General features: G+C 47.2%; 1 protein-coding gene across 1 annotated transcript; it reads right to left on the bottom strand.

Annotated features, from left to right (window-relative positions):
• Nucleotides 1-488: 488 nt before the first annotated feature.
• Nucleotides 489-16,005, bottom strand: LOC149364845 (chymotrypsinogen A-like). Its single transcript, XM_089574773.1, has 9 exons — nucleotides 15,848-16,005; nucleotides 12,610-12,776; nucleotides 11,694-11,934; nucleotides 8,603-8,722; nucleotides 7,838-8,063; nucleotides 6,999-7,098; nucleotides 4,890-5,049; nucleotides 1,889-2,040; nucleotides 489-724 (listed from the first exon to the last, which is right to left on the bottom strand). The coding sequence occupies exons 1-9, from the start codon at nucleotides 15,882-15,884 to the stop codon at nucleotides 542-544; spliced, it is 1,386 nt and encodes a 461-aa protein (XP_089430899.1). The 5' UTR covers nucleotides 15,885-16,005; the 3' UTR covers nucleotides 489-541.
• Nucleotides 16,006-18,613: the final 2,608 nt, after the last annotated feature.

Genomic DNA, 18,613 nt, shown 5'->3' with positions numbered 1-18,613 from the left:
TGTAGGCGATAAACATAGTCATAGAGAGGGGGGGGGGGGGGACTGGCCTAAACGATTAATGTTCCGGTTCAAGATCAGCGCATCGCAGAGTGGACGCGGGACGAGCGCTGACTATCGAATTAAGATCTTTTTTTAATAGCAACGAGAAATCTTGAGAACGTTAATGCCTGAAAGCGCACTTCCCAAATCAAAGCTATCATCAACAGGGAAACATAAGAGTACAGTTTTACGATATTAGTTGACCTGCCTGAAGATAAATAGGTCATTTCTGCTTGTAATACGGGGAAGTCAGGAACGTGACAAGACTATTAAAACCTGCAATGGTCTTTCTTATACCCTGCTGCTTGATGTTGGACAAGCAAAAAGACATCTAGCTTTGAGAGTCTTCAACTTGCTCACCCAAAACGATGACTTACTCAATCGTATAAATGCAATATTGTCATAAATTGCGACAAAAAATGGTAGAAGCAAAACAACAGAGACGAGAGGAGATTTTTTGTTATGTATTTTCATTCCATCCAGCCAGCCGACGCGCCTCTCTTTAAAGAGCGCGCATGGAGTGCTTGATCCAAGGCAGGTGCGCGCTGACCCTGTTCCAGAAGGAGTCGCTGCCGACGCCACATAGGGTGTACAGGCCGGTCGTCTTGAGGATGGAGTTGGCGACTCCTTGCAGTCGCCATACGGTGCCGTCCTCCGAGCAAAACAATGGGCCGCCGCTGTCCCCCTGTGAAAGCAACTTGTCAGTGCTCCGAAAAAATAACTCTCCTCGCAATTTCGGGCCTAATACTGCCATAACCTTTACAGCTGTTACACCATGAAGCCCGAAGACAACACCGGCGTTCGAAAACTACATCTCGACGCAGTCGTCCTATTTAAAAGTACCATGGATGTTTGCGTGGTTAAAGTGCGAAAAGTTGTGTAAGATATGCTTACTTCGTGCCAGTATTTTTGCATTATTATATTTTGTTTGCCATTATGTAACTATCATAATCAGAGCCATCCGTCACCTGGGTGTTTTTTTTTTTCCATTCGTTTGCCTCTGAGCATTAAATGTCTTCGTTGTGTAACTAACTACCTCAATGTAAGACACCTCCTTGAGCGACCTTCGATGGCACACAATTTTCTAGAGAAGGATCTCCTAAAACGGAAACGGTACGTAATGACAAGTTCGTTTGCTTCTACGAGCATAAACGTTTAGGTATTCTTCCACACAGCTAACTGTGCTGTGGTGTGCGACCTCAGTAATCACTCATTCGCAACGTAAAATGCTTTTGCCCTTTGAGCTTCTCGCACCCACGACTCCTGCGACTACGAAAATAGCTGTCACTCAGCGGCTGCTCAATAAAGAAATGTCAGCACCTTCTGTGGCAGCGACTGCATAGTGAAACTTCCGGTGAAACTGATCCATGCGCTTCCTGTATTTACGTTTGTCAGCTGGTTTCGTCGACTCTTGGCATGCGGCAATGGTAGGTATTTTCATAGCCTGACGTTTTTGCCTTGATTTTTTAGTAATACTTTGCCTTATATACTTGCATGTTGTTAATTATAAACTATATTTGTTGCTGCAGAGTACGGGGAGATCTGTGTCCTGTCCAGCTTTGGGTTGAAACTTTATACTGTAAAATTATTTCGTGGTATGTATGGAGTCTGTGATCGGAAGGTGTTAAAAAAGGCGTGATTGCCAAGAAATATTAATTAAATTACAATTTAACAAAGTTGGCTCATGTTTGAACTTCACAAGCGTACTAAGGTTAAATCACATGAGATTATTTATTTTCAATTTTCGTCTACCTGCTTATACAGATTCAAAAAGATGGAGAATATGATTTGATTTACAGCTACAAAGATCTCAAGGGGTAATCACAACATTCCCTCAACTTTCACTTACGTGGCAAGCGCCGTATTCGCCTCGTCGATCACCGGCGCAGAATGTGTCGGTTTCTACGAGCTCCCTGAATAGCAGGGCGCTGACTTTCCGGCATTCCTGGAAAGGCAACTCGATCATCTCAACTTGCTTCAGACTTGCGAAACTTCCTGTTCCTGCATAGAAGAAAGCAGAGAAGCGCGCACTTGCAATCTGCAAAGCATCCGAACACCTTTCGCCATATACGCATGGTTTACTTGGGTCGCTTTTGTGGAGAACCACTATTTCACAACCTCTGCTTTTGAGTGCCTTGACACCTTTATAAGCGCACAAACGGCAAAAGAAGCTGCGTACACCAGAGAGCCAGGTGGACGGATAAGATTAGTACGTGAGCTGGTCGCAGCTGGCGCAGGAAAGGGTTGATTGGAGGTGAATGGAAGTGGCGTTTGTCATGCAGAGAGCGTAGTTGGGATGATGATGATGGTGATGGTGATGGCCGCACTCTTGTATGCAGTGCTGTGGACTCATGGCGGCTCCAGCCTTTCCGCGGTTTGCATTTCTTTCGTTTTTTTTCCTCTCGTTGTTTGCGGTAGGATTTCTTACTGTTTTCTCACTGTTTAACTCCTTGACGGAGTAAATTCATCTCCTTCAAAAAATGTAAGCACAGGCCCTATGCATTATATTCTTTTATTGCAGCCCAGAAACTCTGGACTACACAGTTACCTTTTGTTCAGTCAGTGCTTTTCTTTAAGCGAGGAACTTCTGGCTAAAAGAAAGTAACTTAGTAGTGGTTACGCCCCCTGAGTACCGCATGATAAGCGCTTGCATGGTCCACTTTGTTTTCTTGCAGTTGTTGCATTTGTTTTGAATGTTGCTGTCACGCGGAGTTACTTTTGTTTTCCAGTCTTTTCTCGTTAGTCCCATCACAATATTCGTCAGGCATGAAGCAGGGCGCTTTTCTTTTCTGCTGTGTTAGAGGTACTGTCGTTTTCCGGCGAAAAATCCTCGGATGTCTGTCTCTGTCATTCTCTGCACGCGCGTGTGTATCTGTACAAGTGTGCGTGCGTTAGTTTGCGTGTGTTTATTGAGGGGAGGGGCGAGATGACTCCGTCCAATCGGGGTACCTCCCGGGTACCCTCCGGGCCCGAAAGGTGCCCCTTCCTGAAAGAACCTGCGATGGGCACACCTCCGGGCACCCATAGGTAAGAAAGCACCTCTAACCTATACCCGCCACCAGCCGCCTCCAACCACCTTCACCCCTCCAGAGACCACCAACCGTCCTGTAGAAGCTCACGCAGCAGCGGAAGGAAAAAGCTGGTTTGTTGGTTGTTTTATGGGGTTTAACGTCCCAAAGCGACTGAGGCTATGAGAGACGCCGTAGTGGAGGGCTCCGGAAGTTTCGACCACCTGGGGTTCTTTAACGTGCACTGACATCGCACAGTACACGGGCATCTAGAATTTCTCCTCCAAAGCAATTCAACCGCTGCGGCCGAGATCGAACTGGCGTCTTTCGGGTCAGCAGCCGAACACCATAACCACTGAGCCACCGCGGCGGCCAAAGAAAAAAAAAGAAACGGGAAAATAAAAAATTCCAAGACGAAATGGGCAGGCAATCAATTAAACAGTGAAATGTACGACCAATACTGGTAACACTGATTTGTCGCTTCACATCGTGTGATCGCCTGTGCATTCGTTTGGCGTTTATGATATGATGCAGCTGCATTATATACAGTTATGAGCCATGGTGCAGCCGCTGGCTGCTCAGCACAACTGCGACGCCTGCTCTTTCGAGGTGCACAGTGTGCCACGCCTTCCATTCATCGCAGTAAGTTTTGATGAAGCCATTTTAAGGCATTAGGCGGCGTGTTCTTCGACCACGCGTACAAATTGCCGTCCTGACTGGGCCGGCAGCACCTTGCGATGTACCACTGCGTTTCTTTTTCATTATTTTTAAGCATGAAATGCTTTTAGCTCCCGTTGTCGGCAGTGTGGTGACGTCACGCCAAGACCGAGAGCCAACATCCGGGCACTGAATTCCACACATCCGGGAGCTGAAACGAGAGCATCCGGGCACCGTATGGGATTTAACGAGACTCTCTAAGAGAGAGGGCCGCTTAGAGCAAGAGGGAAGCTCCAGGGCGAGAAGGGCTTTGGGTGGATAAACTGCTTCCGCGTCGTCCCGAAGGATGACGCCGCGGTCCCACACTCACGCATGTAAAAGACCGGCCGCTGGGCCTTCAGCTCATGACGTTTCCCCCTTTGGCAAGCAGATGTATACACGCTCGCGGAGTATTCGAACGCGCTGCATATACATTCTATTCTTGTCAGGCCTGCGTCTCGTGTCCGCGTACGCTTCTGCATCGTCCTGCATTTCAATGCCGCCACCGTCAAAGCTGCTTAAGCCGAGCAATGGAGCCTGACAGAAACCGGATACAGCTGACGAGGCAGGGCGGAAGAGATTCCTCAGACACTCACAGGAAACGATTGCGTCCACGTGGACCAGTGCACGGTATGTGTGGTGTGGTGTGTTTAACACTAGTGAAGACACAAAACTACGCAGGAAACAGGACACAGAAAAGAAGCAGACAGGACGATCGTCCTGTCTGCTTCTTTTCTGTGTCCTGTTTCCTGCGTAGTTTTGTGTCTTCAGTATGTCTTACCAACTAGCCTCTCATCACACACTTCTAGTTTAACACTAGACCCATTTCAAGATTTTGACTAGTACCATCTACAACCAATGTGTTATGCCCGTAAACATTTCATGCTTACTCTACTCTCGGTTACGGGAGAGGCAGAGATTTTTTAGTTTCTGCACATTCCGTTCCTTTTTTTTTGGCATAAGTTCACGAAACCCACTCAAATCTATTAAAGTGTATTGCTTGATCATGACTGACTCGTCCCGGATGACCCGTTACTTGCTAAGGACCTACCTGTGCACAGCCCCAGGCTACGGGTACAAACCTCCTACAGCGTCTTCAGTAGTGTGAAGTGGTTCCCAATTAATGCTCAGCATGCGTCCGCTCACCTCTGGTCTGTCCCCATCCAGCCGCGAAGCACTGGCCGTGTTTAATCAGGTCGTCGCCTATCCGAGGCAGGCAGATGGGCCGAACTTTGTCCGTGAAGTTGACCGGCATGTCGAGCTTTATCAGAGCAAGGTCGTAGTTTTTGTTGAAGTCCGAGTAACTCTGGAAGTCAGGAACAGCGGCGGACGATAAGCCATATACCCTGCCTCATTCCTACGCTTCCAAATGGGAAGGCAGTTCTTTCAATGTTTGCCTTCTTTCGGAGGCATCCGAAAGTGCGTGCGAATAGCGCGTTTACAGTTAAGAAGATACAGCCGAATATTGCTCATCTAGTTATACGACATCCAATAAAAGGCCAATGCATCGAAAATATTTGCATGACCAATGCGGTTTCTTTGGTGATGTGACCGTGTCAGTTTGAACAAGTGTAACAATGTTATTGCAGCTATCATCACGCATGAAGCGGAATCTTGCACTTTATATTTGCAAATCAAAGCAAGGGGTTGAAAATCAATGCAAGGCATGCCCACAAATGACAGTATAGACAATCCGGCTTTTAGCATACGCTGTAAGAAAAAAACCGGCCCAGGGGGGAGTAAAGACAACTTTAGTCTTAAAAACGGCTCGTTAGTCCCTAAGTTTGCACACGACACTCCTCTTGCCACAAATGAGCGCCGTGCGCAAACTAAACGGACTAACTGCCGAGAAAGAGACTACGGGGGGCGAATCGCAGCATAGCAGCACGCGAAAGTCGCATGAGAATACCCCGACTGCAATAGTACTCGATTTTTGAAGCGCAGGGCGTGGTCTAAGGCCAGTGAGAGCGCCGCCGCTGCCTGTGACAAGGCGGGTGGACTCTTTTGCGTGAGAAAAAGTCTTCGTGCAACCGAAACGGTTGGCAGCTGTGCGAGAGCATAAACAAATTCTACGAGCTTCAGTACGTGTCGAATGTGAGTTGTAAAGGTTAGGGTTGAGCAAGTACACGCAGTTTCATATCGTTGCCGTTGTTTACGAGCTTATGTGATGCCGTGTAAGTATCGGCGACACTTGGCGAATCGATGAGTGGCAAGCAGTCAATTTCCTATCACCGCTGTCCGCCAGTAACAAAAAACAAAGTGAACCATAGCATTCTATATTTGTGTTGAACAGGCTGTAATGTGCAGCTGCCAGTTGCATATACGCAAAAAAAAAGAAACGAAAAGAAAACAACTGTTGTAGTTGTGAAGTACCGGCTGTAATGTATATACAGTTCAGCACCTTTTTTTTTGCCAAAACGCGATTTAGACCGTTGTGCGTGCGCATTAAAGCTTACCGCAGGCTGTTTCAAAAGGATATGACACCAAAATTACCATACTGCGCTTAAACAGCAATATGTTTGATAACAATCTGAGCGGTGAATACAGACAGAGCGGTATTGTGTGTGTTTCGCATATAAGGCTTTTATTTTCTGCCGTGGACCGTCCGCTGTGGTGGCCTAGTCATATATCCGCGCTCGGCTCATAATCCAAACGTTGTCGGTTCGCATCCTCGTGTTTTCATGTATGTTTATTTCTGTTTCCTTTATCGTTGTTATGTGTGTCAAGTTCTGTCAGAAACTATCCCGCTCTAAATTACGCTGGAAATCACGCGTCGCGTCGTTTGCATTTTTTCATTAACCGGCTGCTCCCGAAGACTAACCGTTGCACCCTTTCCAAGAAGACCAACAGTTACACCCTTTGCAGTTAGTCCCGAAAAGGACGAATGCCAGTGGCAGGTCAGTTAGTCCCCAAAAAGACTAACTCTCACCCCCTGTTATCCCCTTTTTTCCTAAGAGTGTAGCGCGTCAGCCACCGCTACCGTGCAACGCCAGTGCACATGCGGAAGCCACACAAAGGGGACAAACAAAAATGCTCGCAGTTCTCGTGGTTTCGCCAAGTGGTAAAGATCGGCACAAAGAGTGTACATGCATGTAAGCGCTGTTTCTTTTCAGGTAAAATTTCCCTTCGTTTATAACGCCTGTAGAAAACTGCGTTCAGTTTTTGCAGGTAAGGTTTTTTTTTTAAAAAGTAGCCGGTGATTAATTTGTTAGGAAAAACGCAAAAAAACTTCATCGCTTTTAGCTTCTTACTTACACTGTGAGCTAGAAGTACTTCGGCTCTTCGTGTGATGACGTCGCTGACGTTCATGAGGTTGTGCGCACCAAAAGTCACTAGAACGTCTTTTGGGCTGCGGCTGCAAAAGACATTTCCAAGCAGAATTTTAGGGCACATCTACCAATTTTGAGCGCTGAGACAGAACTGGACGCAATGACATGTGGCGGCGTTCGCTTAGAGCGGATGCCCTCGGGATGTGCAAGGGAATGAGGGCTTCCGGCTGATACCAAGAGAGTCTTAATTTTGCACCGCAAGCGCCTGCGGAAATTTCTAATGCTCGGTTGATGGTAACAGCAAAATACGCTTAATTTGGCGTATCTCATGCTTAATGGTACTATTATTGTTCTTTGCTTTCCAAGCAGTATCCCGGAAGGATGTCATGGCCAAAAACTGCTGAAGCAACTTATCCGAGGAACCCCAATCACTTTGCCGAGGGGAGCACAATTTATTGTATTGCTAAGAAAACTTGAAAGCGACCTATTGTTAAGAAAATTTGAAATCTATGAAATCCGAAGACTTTCGCTCCGGCTCCTGAAATCGAACCTCCCCTCACGAGCCGAAATAGCAGCAATTAACGAGCACAAATCAATACCTGCGCTTATCAAAACTGGTGTTCCGCAAGGCAGTGTCCTTGGCCCCATACTTGACCCCATACTGTAAATGGGACAGTTCTGTTCCCGTTCATGCTGTAGCTGCCTGTACGACCGTTCTCCGCTAGTATCTACTTTGTAATCAGTACCATTCTCATCTCTCTCTCGTTAAAACTTGTTTTCGGACACCCTCAAGTCGTGTACCTCAAGACAGAAACGTCTACTCACTCCTTCACGCAGTGCGCGGCGGTCAACACCCACTGGGGATCGATGAGCGATCCTCCGCAGAAGTGCCCCATCACCTCGTACTCGGGACGGCTGATGCTGACTTGCCAGGGCCACGAGTTGGGCGCCACCTCCTGTCCTCCGACCACCCGGTCCTCAGATTCCGTTACAGGATGGTGCACCGGCGTGCCACATGGCACCTTCGCGATATTCTTCAGCGCCTTAGTAACTGCGAATGCATTCACGTACGTCAACGCCACCGCTGCCACGCGGAGCTAGCACGCACTCTCAAAGGCAACTGCGGCCTTCCAAGAGCGGATACCAAATATTCGAGTCATGCTATGCACGATACCTTCAGGGCTTTCTATGAGTTCACTGTAGTGGGATTAAACGTCGGCAATTTTCTTCAGTCTATGCTTTCAACACCAACCGCCCAACCTGCAGGGTGCGCACCAAGACGAACACTAACGGGTGAAGCTTGTGCGAGGAAACTATGCCGGTATCATAAAGGCCGTAAGAACAGCAAGCGTACCTAGTGAGCTTAGTGGAATTAGGTTATTTCAGTTCATCGCTGAACACATGATTAGAGGAGTCAGGACTAAAAGAAGGGCTTAAACGAAACGAGTAGGCAACGGTCGAAACTTTTTCCAAAGTGTGGCGCCGAACAAAAATTTTTCCAAACGGACAATGCGCCTATGATCTGTAAATCCTTCGGAAACTGTATGACCTGAAGGTTGAGCAAGCACACATTTTCCGGTCGGTGCTTACCGCCATCTTTGCACGTCTTTTCGTCCGATCCGTCCGCGCAGTTGATGACGCCGTCGCACATTTGCAGGAGGGGAATGCACTGCCGATTCTTGCACGGGAACTCGTGGATGTCGCACAACTCTGCACGCAACATTACAGTATTGAGCACACCAACACCGACCGCAAAAGCGTGACGTTCGCGCGAGGGAGAAATTACACTACCTCACATAGCTGCACCCTTTGCTGGCCAAAGCGCCGGCACAAGAGAAAACTGTGGTAAAAAGTATCTGCGGTGGTTTTGTCAGTGCCTGTCGGTATGGAGCTTTACACCAGTTGTGCATTCAAAGGAGAAAAGGGAACTGAAAAATTAATCTCTTAGCATTTCACTCAACTCTAACATTTTATTTTTGGGCCAGGCAGCTCGGGAGATCTATTGTGCAAGAAAAATATTGACGTGACCGCACTGAAACTTTTGGCTATCAATTTGGTGCCACTAGTTGCGACAGTACACTCCGCAATCTTGCCAAAACTTCGCGTGACAGCAGGTTCGGTATAACGATTGCATTTTGGCTCCACTCATTTCTTAAGTTTTATTTTTGCTGTTTGTTTAAGTGACGCTACACCTCGCGTTCTGTCTTTACCAGTCGTTCAAATCCAGTGATAATGGGAGAGGGAGACCGTTTGAGACTACCATAGAAAGTGAAAAAAAAAATTGAACTGTACTCGCGAAACACTGAGTGCAGCAGTAAAACTTAGTGTTGCTCTTTGTTAAGCATGTTTTCGAATTTAAATTTCATTTCATCATTTCCAACAACGCAGATGTGTGTCGTGTCATTTTTGTTCCCGTGTCGTCGCCTTTGGTCGAGTTCAAGTTCATTGGTTAATCCATACAATAAAATGTATGCAGTAAAAAATGTTACAGGAAGAGATCCCGAAGCACGAGACTGCCAGGCAGACTTCTTTGACCAAAGTACGAGATGTAAAATCACGAACAATGGGAGGAGTCTGTCATGCTTTAGTAAAAATACAAAAATTGCGCTCTGATATGTATGAAAAAAGCTATGGTAACATAAAAGGGTAAGAATCATTTAGATAATTTTCCCTGTGTGAGAATAAATTTATAATAAAGAGAAAATAACTCAATGAATAAAGAATATCCAGGTTTGAGCATTTTAGCAACAGAACAAGTCTATGAACTATATTTTGGCGCGACCATGAATGAGTGAACAGTGAAGAATTGCTTAAGGTGAAGAATTGCTTAAGGTGAAGAATTTCAAAATATCCCTGTAAATAGGGTAGCAAATTTACCGTAATTAGTCCTAACTTTAGCTAAGAGAAGATTATTGCGCTCTTTAAACCAGGTGGGATTCGCTTCAAGCTATTCAACTTCAAAAGAACGTTGGTTGTGATTGCTGTAGAAATGCATTCCAACCGATTGCGCTTGCGAATGGCTAGAAGTTACACAGGTGCCAGGCGCGCACTAGAAATGCCAGTAAATGCTTATTTCCTTAAGTTTGTTAATGCCATTATTTTCAGAGTTGGTGCCACACGCGCAGATTTAATGTCATCATACGTACGACCTTGTGGCCGTAACGGCTGCAAAGCAGTAAAAAAAGTTACATGATTATAAACGATTCTCATGAGAACAAAATCTTGAACAAATTGCCCAAATGTAATTTAAACAACATTTTGCCCAAACTGTCCTTGTTTTAGGTTAAGCCGAAAAACTAATCTTAAACTCACGTGTCAGCCAGTGTCGTGCACAAGCCGAAAGTAGCTGTCAGAAGTGCCTGTCAAAATGACGTCATTCGCACCGAAAATGTACTAGAGGTGCCTCATACAACTGAAAGTTATCCGCAAGCCATTTTCTACGTGATAGAAAGTTGGTACTAACGAATTTGCATGCTTTCTTGCGCGTGGAATGGTGTCAAGAGTACGCTTTTCTCCGGCGAATTTGTTGTTACAAACTAAGTGTCGAATGCCAATAAGGCTAATGCCATTCAATTTTGGCGTCTGAAACCACGCCAATGCTAATATAACTTTAGGCAGTGAGCCCTTACTGACATTAAATTTGCCTGTGTGGCACCGGTATTAAGCCGACTTTATTTCATTCCGTTCCTTGCGGGAAGAACGCGCGTGTGCTTACTACTTTATGTCGCTTATTATGCTCTTCTATAGATCCTTCTAAGCTCACCTGGGCAACGTGGATGACCTGTCCTCCTACCGAGTGTTCTCTGATCTCGCCTGATGAGAAACTTCTAATATGGTCTACACTAAAAACAAACATGCCATGGAATCGAAGCCGAATCGACATAATATTGTTACGCGGCGGCCAGCCGAAGTATGAGACGTGGTGAACCATGGCTATGAGATGATTTAATGGCCGCTGGCCTAGCGCGGGCGCTCCGTCCCGCGCCACTGCCAGCTTCGTCTTCGTCACACTACCCGGGGCCTCCGAGCGATCGTCCCGATCGGTGACGAACAGACGGCGAAATGGCGATGGTCTTGAGTGAAGGATCGAACAGGATGTAGAAGATGGTGCAGTGCTGGCCGCCACGATGAGAAAGATGAGAGAATGAGTCCCGGTCCACGAAGCATCCGGGCCGGAGGGTGCCAGGAGCTGACGGCCGAGGTCTCTGGATGCACCGAACGGCAGAGGCAGGGGGACGGTGTCTTCACGTTTGGGTCAGTGGGTTCTTGGGTCGGTGGGGTCTTGGGTCTGTCGGGTCTTGGGTTCGTCGGGTCTTGGGTCGTCGTGTCGTGTGGTCCGGGCGGGGGACGGGGCTGGGGTGAGCGGCGAGGTCTGTTCAGGTCGGGCGGGCTGGGGCACGGCCGTGCGGCGCTGACCAGGTACTCACGGCCGACGTCCACGGCAGGCCCAGGACGCCGAAGCTCCGTGACCAGGATGGCGATGAAGGGACCCCAGCACCTCACACCAAATGTTACGCGGCGGCCAGCCGAAGTATGAGACGTGGTGAACCATGGCTATGAGATGATTTAATGGCCGCTGGCCTAGCGCGGGCGCTCCGTCCCGCGCCACTGCCAGCTTCGTCTTCGTCACAATATAACGACCCAGCGTAAGTGCACATTGCCGCTTGCTGGGCGCACTGACCATTGTCGGTGGAGGCTTGGAAGCGGATCCTAAACCCTCTCCCCGCTAGCATGGAGTCGGTCCTGAAGACGATCTTGGCGCTTTTGCCGCCGCTGGAGACCCACGGTCGCGGCCGGTGCGAGCCGCACACGGTGAACGCCTGGACGCTGGACACCACCAGCGTCTCCCACACCTCCAGACTGTCTCCGGCGCAGTAGTTGATTGCGTCCAGGTCCATGTATTCGAAGTACAGCTTTATGTACTGGAAAATGGAATGGGAAGACAAGCGTGTATGCGGCAAACATCTGATGCAAGATTTTTTTACGCTTCTGGGATTGCACCCGCGAAGCGACCTCTTGCGTCTGTAGTCGCGCTACCGTATTTATTTGACTGTAACACGAGCTTTCTTTGCTGATAATAAAAGTGAGATGAGCTATAATTGAACATTGTTGATTCGGTTTCGGTTGGGTTTATGGGGTTTAACGTCCCAAAGCGACTCAGGCTATAAGGGTTGCTGTAGTGAAGGGCTCCAGCAATTTCAACTACCGGGGGTTCTTTACGGGCACTGACATCGCGCAGTACACATTGAATAACGTCGTTGAATGTCACTGAATAATTACACGAGTTTTTTTTTTTTTTTTACTAAAAATAAATGGGAAAAGTCATCCCTCTCTTCATACTTGAATAAATATTATTGAGTAAGAAATTATATTTTTATATTTAAAAGCAGTCTTCGCCTATTTATCGTGGCCGCGTTTCATGGTAAGACCCTTTGGACAGAACTGTCTGGAACCAATGAAAGAGCTTGATTGCTGTCAACTTTCTTTGGCGGGATTCAAGTAAACCTAGACACGGAAAGGTCAAGCGCGGTCGGGCCTAAAATAACGCGTCTAGCTTGCTCAATGAAGGAACCATCTCTCCCGTGAAACAGCCGTACCCTTTTTGGTTGCGCAGGCAGAAATTCAACGGCGCCGTAGAAATTGTTGGGGTAGCTCGTTCCATTGGTGAATCCAGGACTGACCACGTAGCCCTCAGTGGCATCGTTGATAACTAAGTTGACCTTGCTTTTCAGCGTGAAGACGTTGTTCTGCTGCGCCGAGAGGCCTGCAAAAAGAGCACGCTGTCTCAAAGCAAGGGCAAACCAATTGATGCAAACTATTCAAGAAGAGTAATGCCGGTAGAAATTTTAATAAAGGTCTTCCAGGGACTTTTCAAATCATCATCATCATACCTTTTTTTTTAAAGGTCCCATTAACTACATAATGGGTAGGGAGGCGAATACAGGGGTGTCAAGCGGCCGTATATAAGCATATGAAAAGGGAAGTAATTAGTAGAAGAAAAATATTAACAATTTTAACAAAATCGGCAGCAACGTAAAATTATCAAGAGAAAACAAAAAAGAAATTATGGAACACTACGTAGCAGTACGTAAAAATCAAAAGTTATTCTATAGTACTGTTATCTCGAGCTATTAATCCACTGAACCGACTGTTGCTCCATAGTTGGAAACTCTTGTCTAAGCTTTGGCATACTGCTTTTCAAAAAGCGTTCACGACAGTCGGTGCCACTGCCAACTTCGCCAGTTCCACCCCCTGCGTTGCCATGACCATGTACCAATGTCGTAAGTGAGTGTGTATGTAATTTTTATTTTTTATTCAAGCTTAATTTGGCTCTGGAAGGTCCTTGCGGCGTTGTTTCTTTTTTTTCTTTTTTTTTTTTTTGCTACGGCACTACCAAAGCACAGCCATACTACGACAATGGTACGAGGTGGTATTATTTTACTATGAGTTTCTTTGTTTTTTCCTGTGTAAGCCAACACCTGTCGGTCTACGGCTGCCGGCACAGTGCGTGTTCCTGGCCAATTCATAAAGCGCTTCTTATAGCTAGCTTATAGATAGCTTCTTACAAGAATGTCATTCCCTGGAATTAAACGACACGCAGTGCGTATGTACGGTCCCTTTGATGCAAGCTCGTGCTGATTTAGCTCAGCTTTCTGGAGGCCAGTAGGAAACCGAATCGACTGGAGGATCGTACGAGCCGCAACATTACAGAGGTGTATCTGTAACACTTCTTTTAAGTGATCAGAAAACCCACACAGTCGTTGAGTGGGTGTATTGACAAATGCTGCGCCTTAGCGTGCAGTAGAGAGCGTAGAATTTCGCTTTAGTGTTTTTTTTTGTTTGTTTCCAGCAGCCATTTTTCATCGCCCCCGTTGTCCTCGAACGACAAACTTGCGTATATTTGGCAACAACGGCTGTTCGCTGTCTCTAGCAACTGGTACGGGCCGCACTTTCAGGAACTCCAAAAAAACTAGGTGCCCTGTAGAAGCGCTGTACGATGGCCCCAGTGGCATTGCCGTGCCTTGCACCATGCTGTACGATGACAGCAGAACGGCCACGGCGAGATCTCTTTGTCACCCGGATAGTAGAAACTTAGAAAGGAAGAATAAAGTGAAATGGTGAAATAAGTTCATGTGGCTGCAGGCAATCATTTACTATTCTAATTATCACCGACCTCGTCGTCATCACTGTCACCGTCATCCCAAATGCGTCCGCAATAGGACAAAGAGCTCCTTCGCTGACCTCCAATTAACCCTGTCCTGCACTAGCTGCTCCCGCCCCATTCCCTAAAATTCCCTAATCTCATCCGCCCACCTAACTTGCTCTTGCACCCTGATACGTTTACTCCCTCTTGTAGGAGGAGGAGGAAAGGCAGGGAGGTTAACCAGAAGAATAATACCGGTTAAACTCCGTTAAACTAAGGGATCGTCGGTTACGCGTTCTCTTCATTATAGTGTGCCCTGCGCACGCCAATTTCCTGTTCTTGATATTTGCACACGATATCTTTAAGTCCCGTTTGTTCCCAAATCCGCTCTACTATCTTCCCGTCTTTTAAAGTGAACCCAACTCATTTTTCTTTCCAAAGCTTTCTCCGCTGTTTCCAATTTAAACCCAACTCATTTTTCTTTCCAAAGCTGTCTCCGCTGTTTTCAATTTATTTTCAAGCAATTTCGCCAGCCTTGAAGATTCTTCCCCGCTTGTGGTGGCGACGGCACTGATTGCCCGCTTGTGGCGGCAACGGCACAACTATTCTAACGGATGACTCTTTTTAATCTTTACAGCTTTAAAAAGGCGGCGATGGTCTCAACAGACACAGTCTAATGAAACAGCGTTCACAGACGGTTAAACGACTAATACACCTTGTTTTGGTAATGAACTTTTAATCTTTCACTTTCTGTTGCAAGTTGCAGTCGAACCATCGAATCGAATCGAAGTTGCAATCAAAATACAGAACTTTCCTTTAAAATTTCACCAGCGCTGCGACTAGGAACAAGAAACAGAGAAGGAAGACAAGGACAAGCGCCTGCTGTCCTATGCTTTCTGGACAGACGGGAAGATGCATAAATGAGAGGTTAGGAGAGCATAGTTACGACGTGGAAAACAAAAGAGGTGGGCACTTGAGTATCCATTGTCTGAAGTGCAAATGGAAAAGAAAGAAAAGCAAGGATGGCTGCCATCCCAATTTTCACAGGTGTAAGGTACTTTTTAAAAGTAGATGTAAAATAACGAGAGAGATTGTGGAGGCTCTTGAGATAGCACGAGCGGGCGATGATTGCGTAAGCGCTCCGTCAATTTTGTTGTTGGATAAAGAGATGTCCTATCTTACATCGGGCATGCCGGTTGTCTGAAAGAACGTGCCAGCTATCACTCGTTGGTAATGTTCTTGTAAGCATGCGCAGGTGATTACCATGAGTATAAAGTTGTTTTTCGCATGAAATAAAATCAGTTGAAAGTAAGCGCTTTGTATGTTTTTCCTTTTCTGTCGTCCTTGTCCTTTTGAGCGCTTTTACTGTCAAGACCCAAGGCAATGCCATCAGCAAATTTAATTTTACTGATGTGCTGTTCATTAATCCTTATCCCCCAGCTGCATCCAATGCTATAATTGTTATTACTGTGGACATTGTTAAACTTCGGTAGTGGGAGTAATAAGGATGCTTTGAAAGGACTCCGAACATCCCCAAGACCTTCTCGACTGGCGAGCGGATTTTTTCTGGTGCCCTGAAAGGCCGCGACACATCTTTTATTAAAACTTAGGTACGGATTACGCATTTGAGATCTGCCTATCTTTAGCAGTTTGCGTTGTGGAAGGACTGGGCTAGAAGTTTTTAGACTCACCAATGACGCAGTGGGCGAGAACTATAAGGAGCTTCATCGTTCTGGAACCGATGAGACCCGAAGTTTGCGCTAGCTGTACTTGTATTTAGCCTCTACTGCGATCGCACCTCGTAAAAGACAGGTCCAGGACTATCGGAGCAAACTGATGCGATTGACGTAGAGTATTTCCGAACCGCCTCGCCACGCAGACGTAAGACGTATAAATAAGATAATAAGCCTGATATCAACAACGGAGAACAAAAGGAACGATAAGCTTCTGCAAACGGAAAATGCGTACGGTATGCACTGAATTGAGTGCAGGGTAGTAGGTTAGACATCGAACGATGACTTCACGAGGGCCCTACTGAGAAGAAGACCGGATGTGACGTCATGCTTTTCACAAGTATCTGCGCCAGTGCGGCTGGAGGTTTATGCCCGTAGCTCACCAACGCAACCAGCTGCAAGGTACTCGCATAGCCTGCTCGGTTTTGTGCACCGATCTGTTTCAAGGCTGGAGGTTTCAGCTGGCTGCATGCTTCTGCGATTTATTCTTAAAACCTGAACCGACAGACCACCTTGAGGCATGGTTCCCTCGTGTCACTGCAGAAAATGAAACACTCCCACCAGACACGATGTAGTTCGTGTTTGCTTTGCAAAGTAAGGGAAAATAAAACTTGTTACTCGTATTTCACCTCTGCGGGCATATGACGAACACAAATTGTGAGGTGATTTTTGCAATTCTATGGATACTGTTTAATTCTCTAGTCAGCAAATGCCCATACTCTGACCTTCTGAGCAACGAACTGCAAAGCAAAAAATAATCTATTATACCCGTGGGCGTCAAATGTCATTCATTGCCCTCAGTCATACTGCGGCATGAGCACTTAGAGAGGCAGATAAGGAGTCCTTTGTTCTCCAGTATGCTTAGAGGATCAGGCGAGCAAGCAATCTCTTGGGGGCCTTGTTGGCTAGCAGTCAAAATCTCTGCTTCGAAACTATAGTGTTAGATCCGGTTCTGCCCCCTTAGGACTCCTACGCTGGATTACTGCCCTTCAGATTGTTGACCGCACCTCTGCTCATGCGCCCTCACCGATATGAAGCCCACACTGATAGATGGCGTAAGCGCTGCTTTTGGTCCGCCAAGAGTAGCCAGGCAACGGGGTTCTGAAGCGAAAGCTTCACTATGCTAGTTGCGGAGCATTTCGCCGGGTCGGGCGCAAGCCACATCTGCGCATGCGCGGTTTCTATGGCAACCGGTTGCGCCGAGCCGAGCGCGCAGCCGCGCTCGCTTGTCAGCGTGATCGTGAGCGTGCACTCGCTTGTCAGATACGCAGTAGATGAAGGGGCGAATTGCAAGCGTACGTACTCAGTACGGCGTCAGCGAAGGCTACGAGAAGCTACGTCGACGGGTTCCGAACTCGTGGTATGGTAGAAGGCTGGCCGAAAACGCGAGAAGGAAGCAAGGAAAGCCAAGCGTGCGACTGAGACAAGAAGCGTGTAATCGACGACAACGAGCCGCGAACGAAGCCCCCGCCTCTACGTCTGCTCAACAACAGCCCATGGAAACCGAGTCAGAGAGACGGACTAACCTCGTGATTCGTCTCAGTGAATTTGGGACTGCAACGAGGCGGTTTCACCGGAAATTCACGGGCAACCCGTTTGGCAGCGTGTGAGAAGCTTTAGCGCACACACTAGGTTTAACCAAGCTAAACCATAAGCAATTTTTTTTCTTTCTCGGTGTTATATAGTGGAGATCTTATACGGCACCCGTAAAGACAAAAAGGTCTCGAAAGATGAGGACAAGGGTTCTCTTTACCTTACAGAGATTTAGAGCTTAAGGGATGCCAAAAGTGCACCTCTAACACGGCCAAGAGACAAACTCTTTTGCATGGGCACTTTGGCAAAGACGGTACGTACGTTTCAACGCGACAGAGTTAAGGAGCCCGTGTCGCAGAAAGTCCGGCGCCGCCGCCGTCGTCGGCGCCGTTGAGCGTGAACGAAAAATCTCCAGAGAAGCAACCGAGGAGGCAGGTGGGCCACCTAGGTCACGTGACCTTGCGGCGTCACCAAACCTGCCCACCGGATTGTGATCAAACTGTCCAACGTGGCATGCGGCAGTTAAATTAATGATTGACATTGAAATTAATGATTAATGATTAATGGCGCATCGCTTGACAGCTGCACCACTGCACTAGGAGTGGTGTGAGGAGTCCTAGGAATATATGAATGTAAAATAGGGAATGACCAATTCTGCATATATGGGCATTAACCCATTACGCTATCGCGTCATATCTTTAAGGCTGAGTTTAAGTGTCCCCTCCAATTTTAATAAATGCCAGGTCTAGATGACAGCGATACACGCGTGATCGACAGTATATAGTAGTAATAAACTGTGTTGCCCAAACGAGAAGGCGAGAGTTCGTCTTAGGCGAACGGCGTCCTTAGACCAGGAGGCCGCGAGTCCCGGCCGTTTGTCACACCGTGCCCACTAGCAAGAGCTAGACCTCAGGTTCGGGGCTGTCTAGCCGGGCTTCCCACTGCTCCTCGGATGGTTGTTGCGAGGGGGGTACCTCGGTGCTGTCGCACACCTACACCATGCGGCGAGAAATTGTATATTGCAGAAGCTCACTGGACCTGGGGCGGTTATAATGCTGGTAGAGCTGTCGCCCCCCCCCCCCCCCCCTCCCTACCTCCCTCCTCCCAATCAAGAGAGAAATTTTATGCAGGAAAATTATAGTGAATCCCAATATTATTCGAGGAAAAATTCCAAGGAATACATGGTTCGAA

The sequence above is a fragment of the Amblyomma mixtum genome, chromosome 2 (genome assembly GCF_055824585.1).
Source record: "Amblyomma mixtum isolate Tamu chromosome 2, ASM5582458v1, whole genome shotgun sequence".
NCBI lineage: Eukaryota > Metazoa > Arthropoda > Arachnida > Ixodida > Ixodidae > Amblyomma > Amblyomma mixtum.
Note: the sequence above shows the minus strand (reverse complement) of the source record. Positions and strands in the feature narration are given on the sequence as shown.

Excerpts from the sequence above, each read along its gene's own strand:
- LOC149364845 (XM_089574773.1), bottom strand. The coding sequence starts at position 15,884 with ATGAAGCTCCTTATAGTTCTCGCCCACTGCGTCATTG. Across the intron at positions 11,935-12,609 it reads TGCCTGCGCAACCAAAAAGG|TACATAAAGCTGTACTTCGA; the intron begins GTACGGCTGTTT and ends TCCATTTTCCAG. Across the intron at positions 2,041-4,889 it reads TGGATGGGGACAGACCAGAG|GAACAGGAAGTTTCGCAAGT; the intron begins GTGAGCGGACGC and ends TCTTCTATGCAG.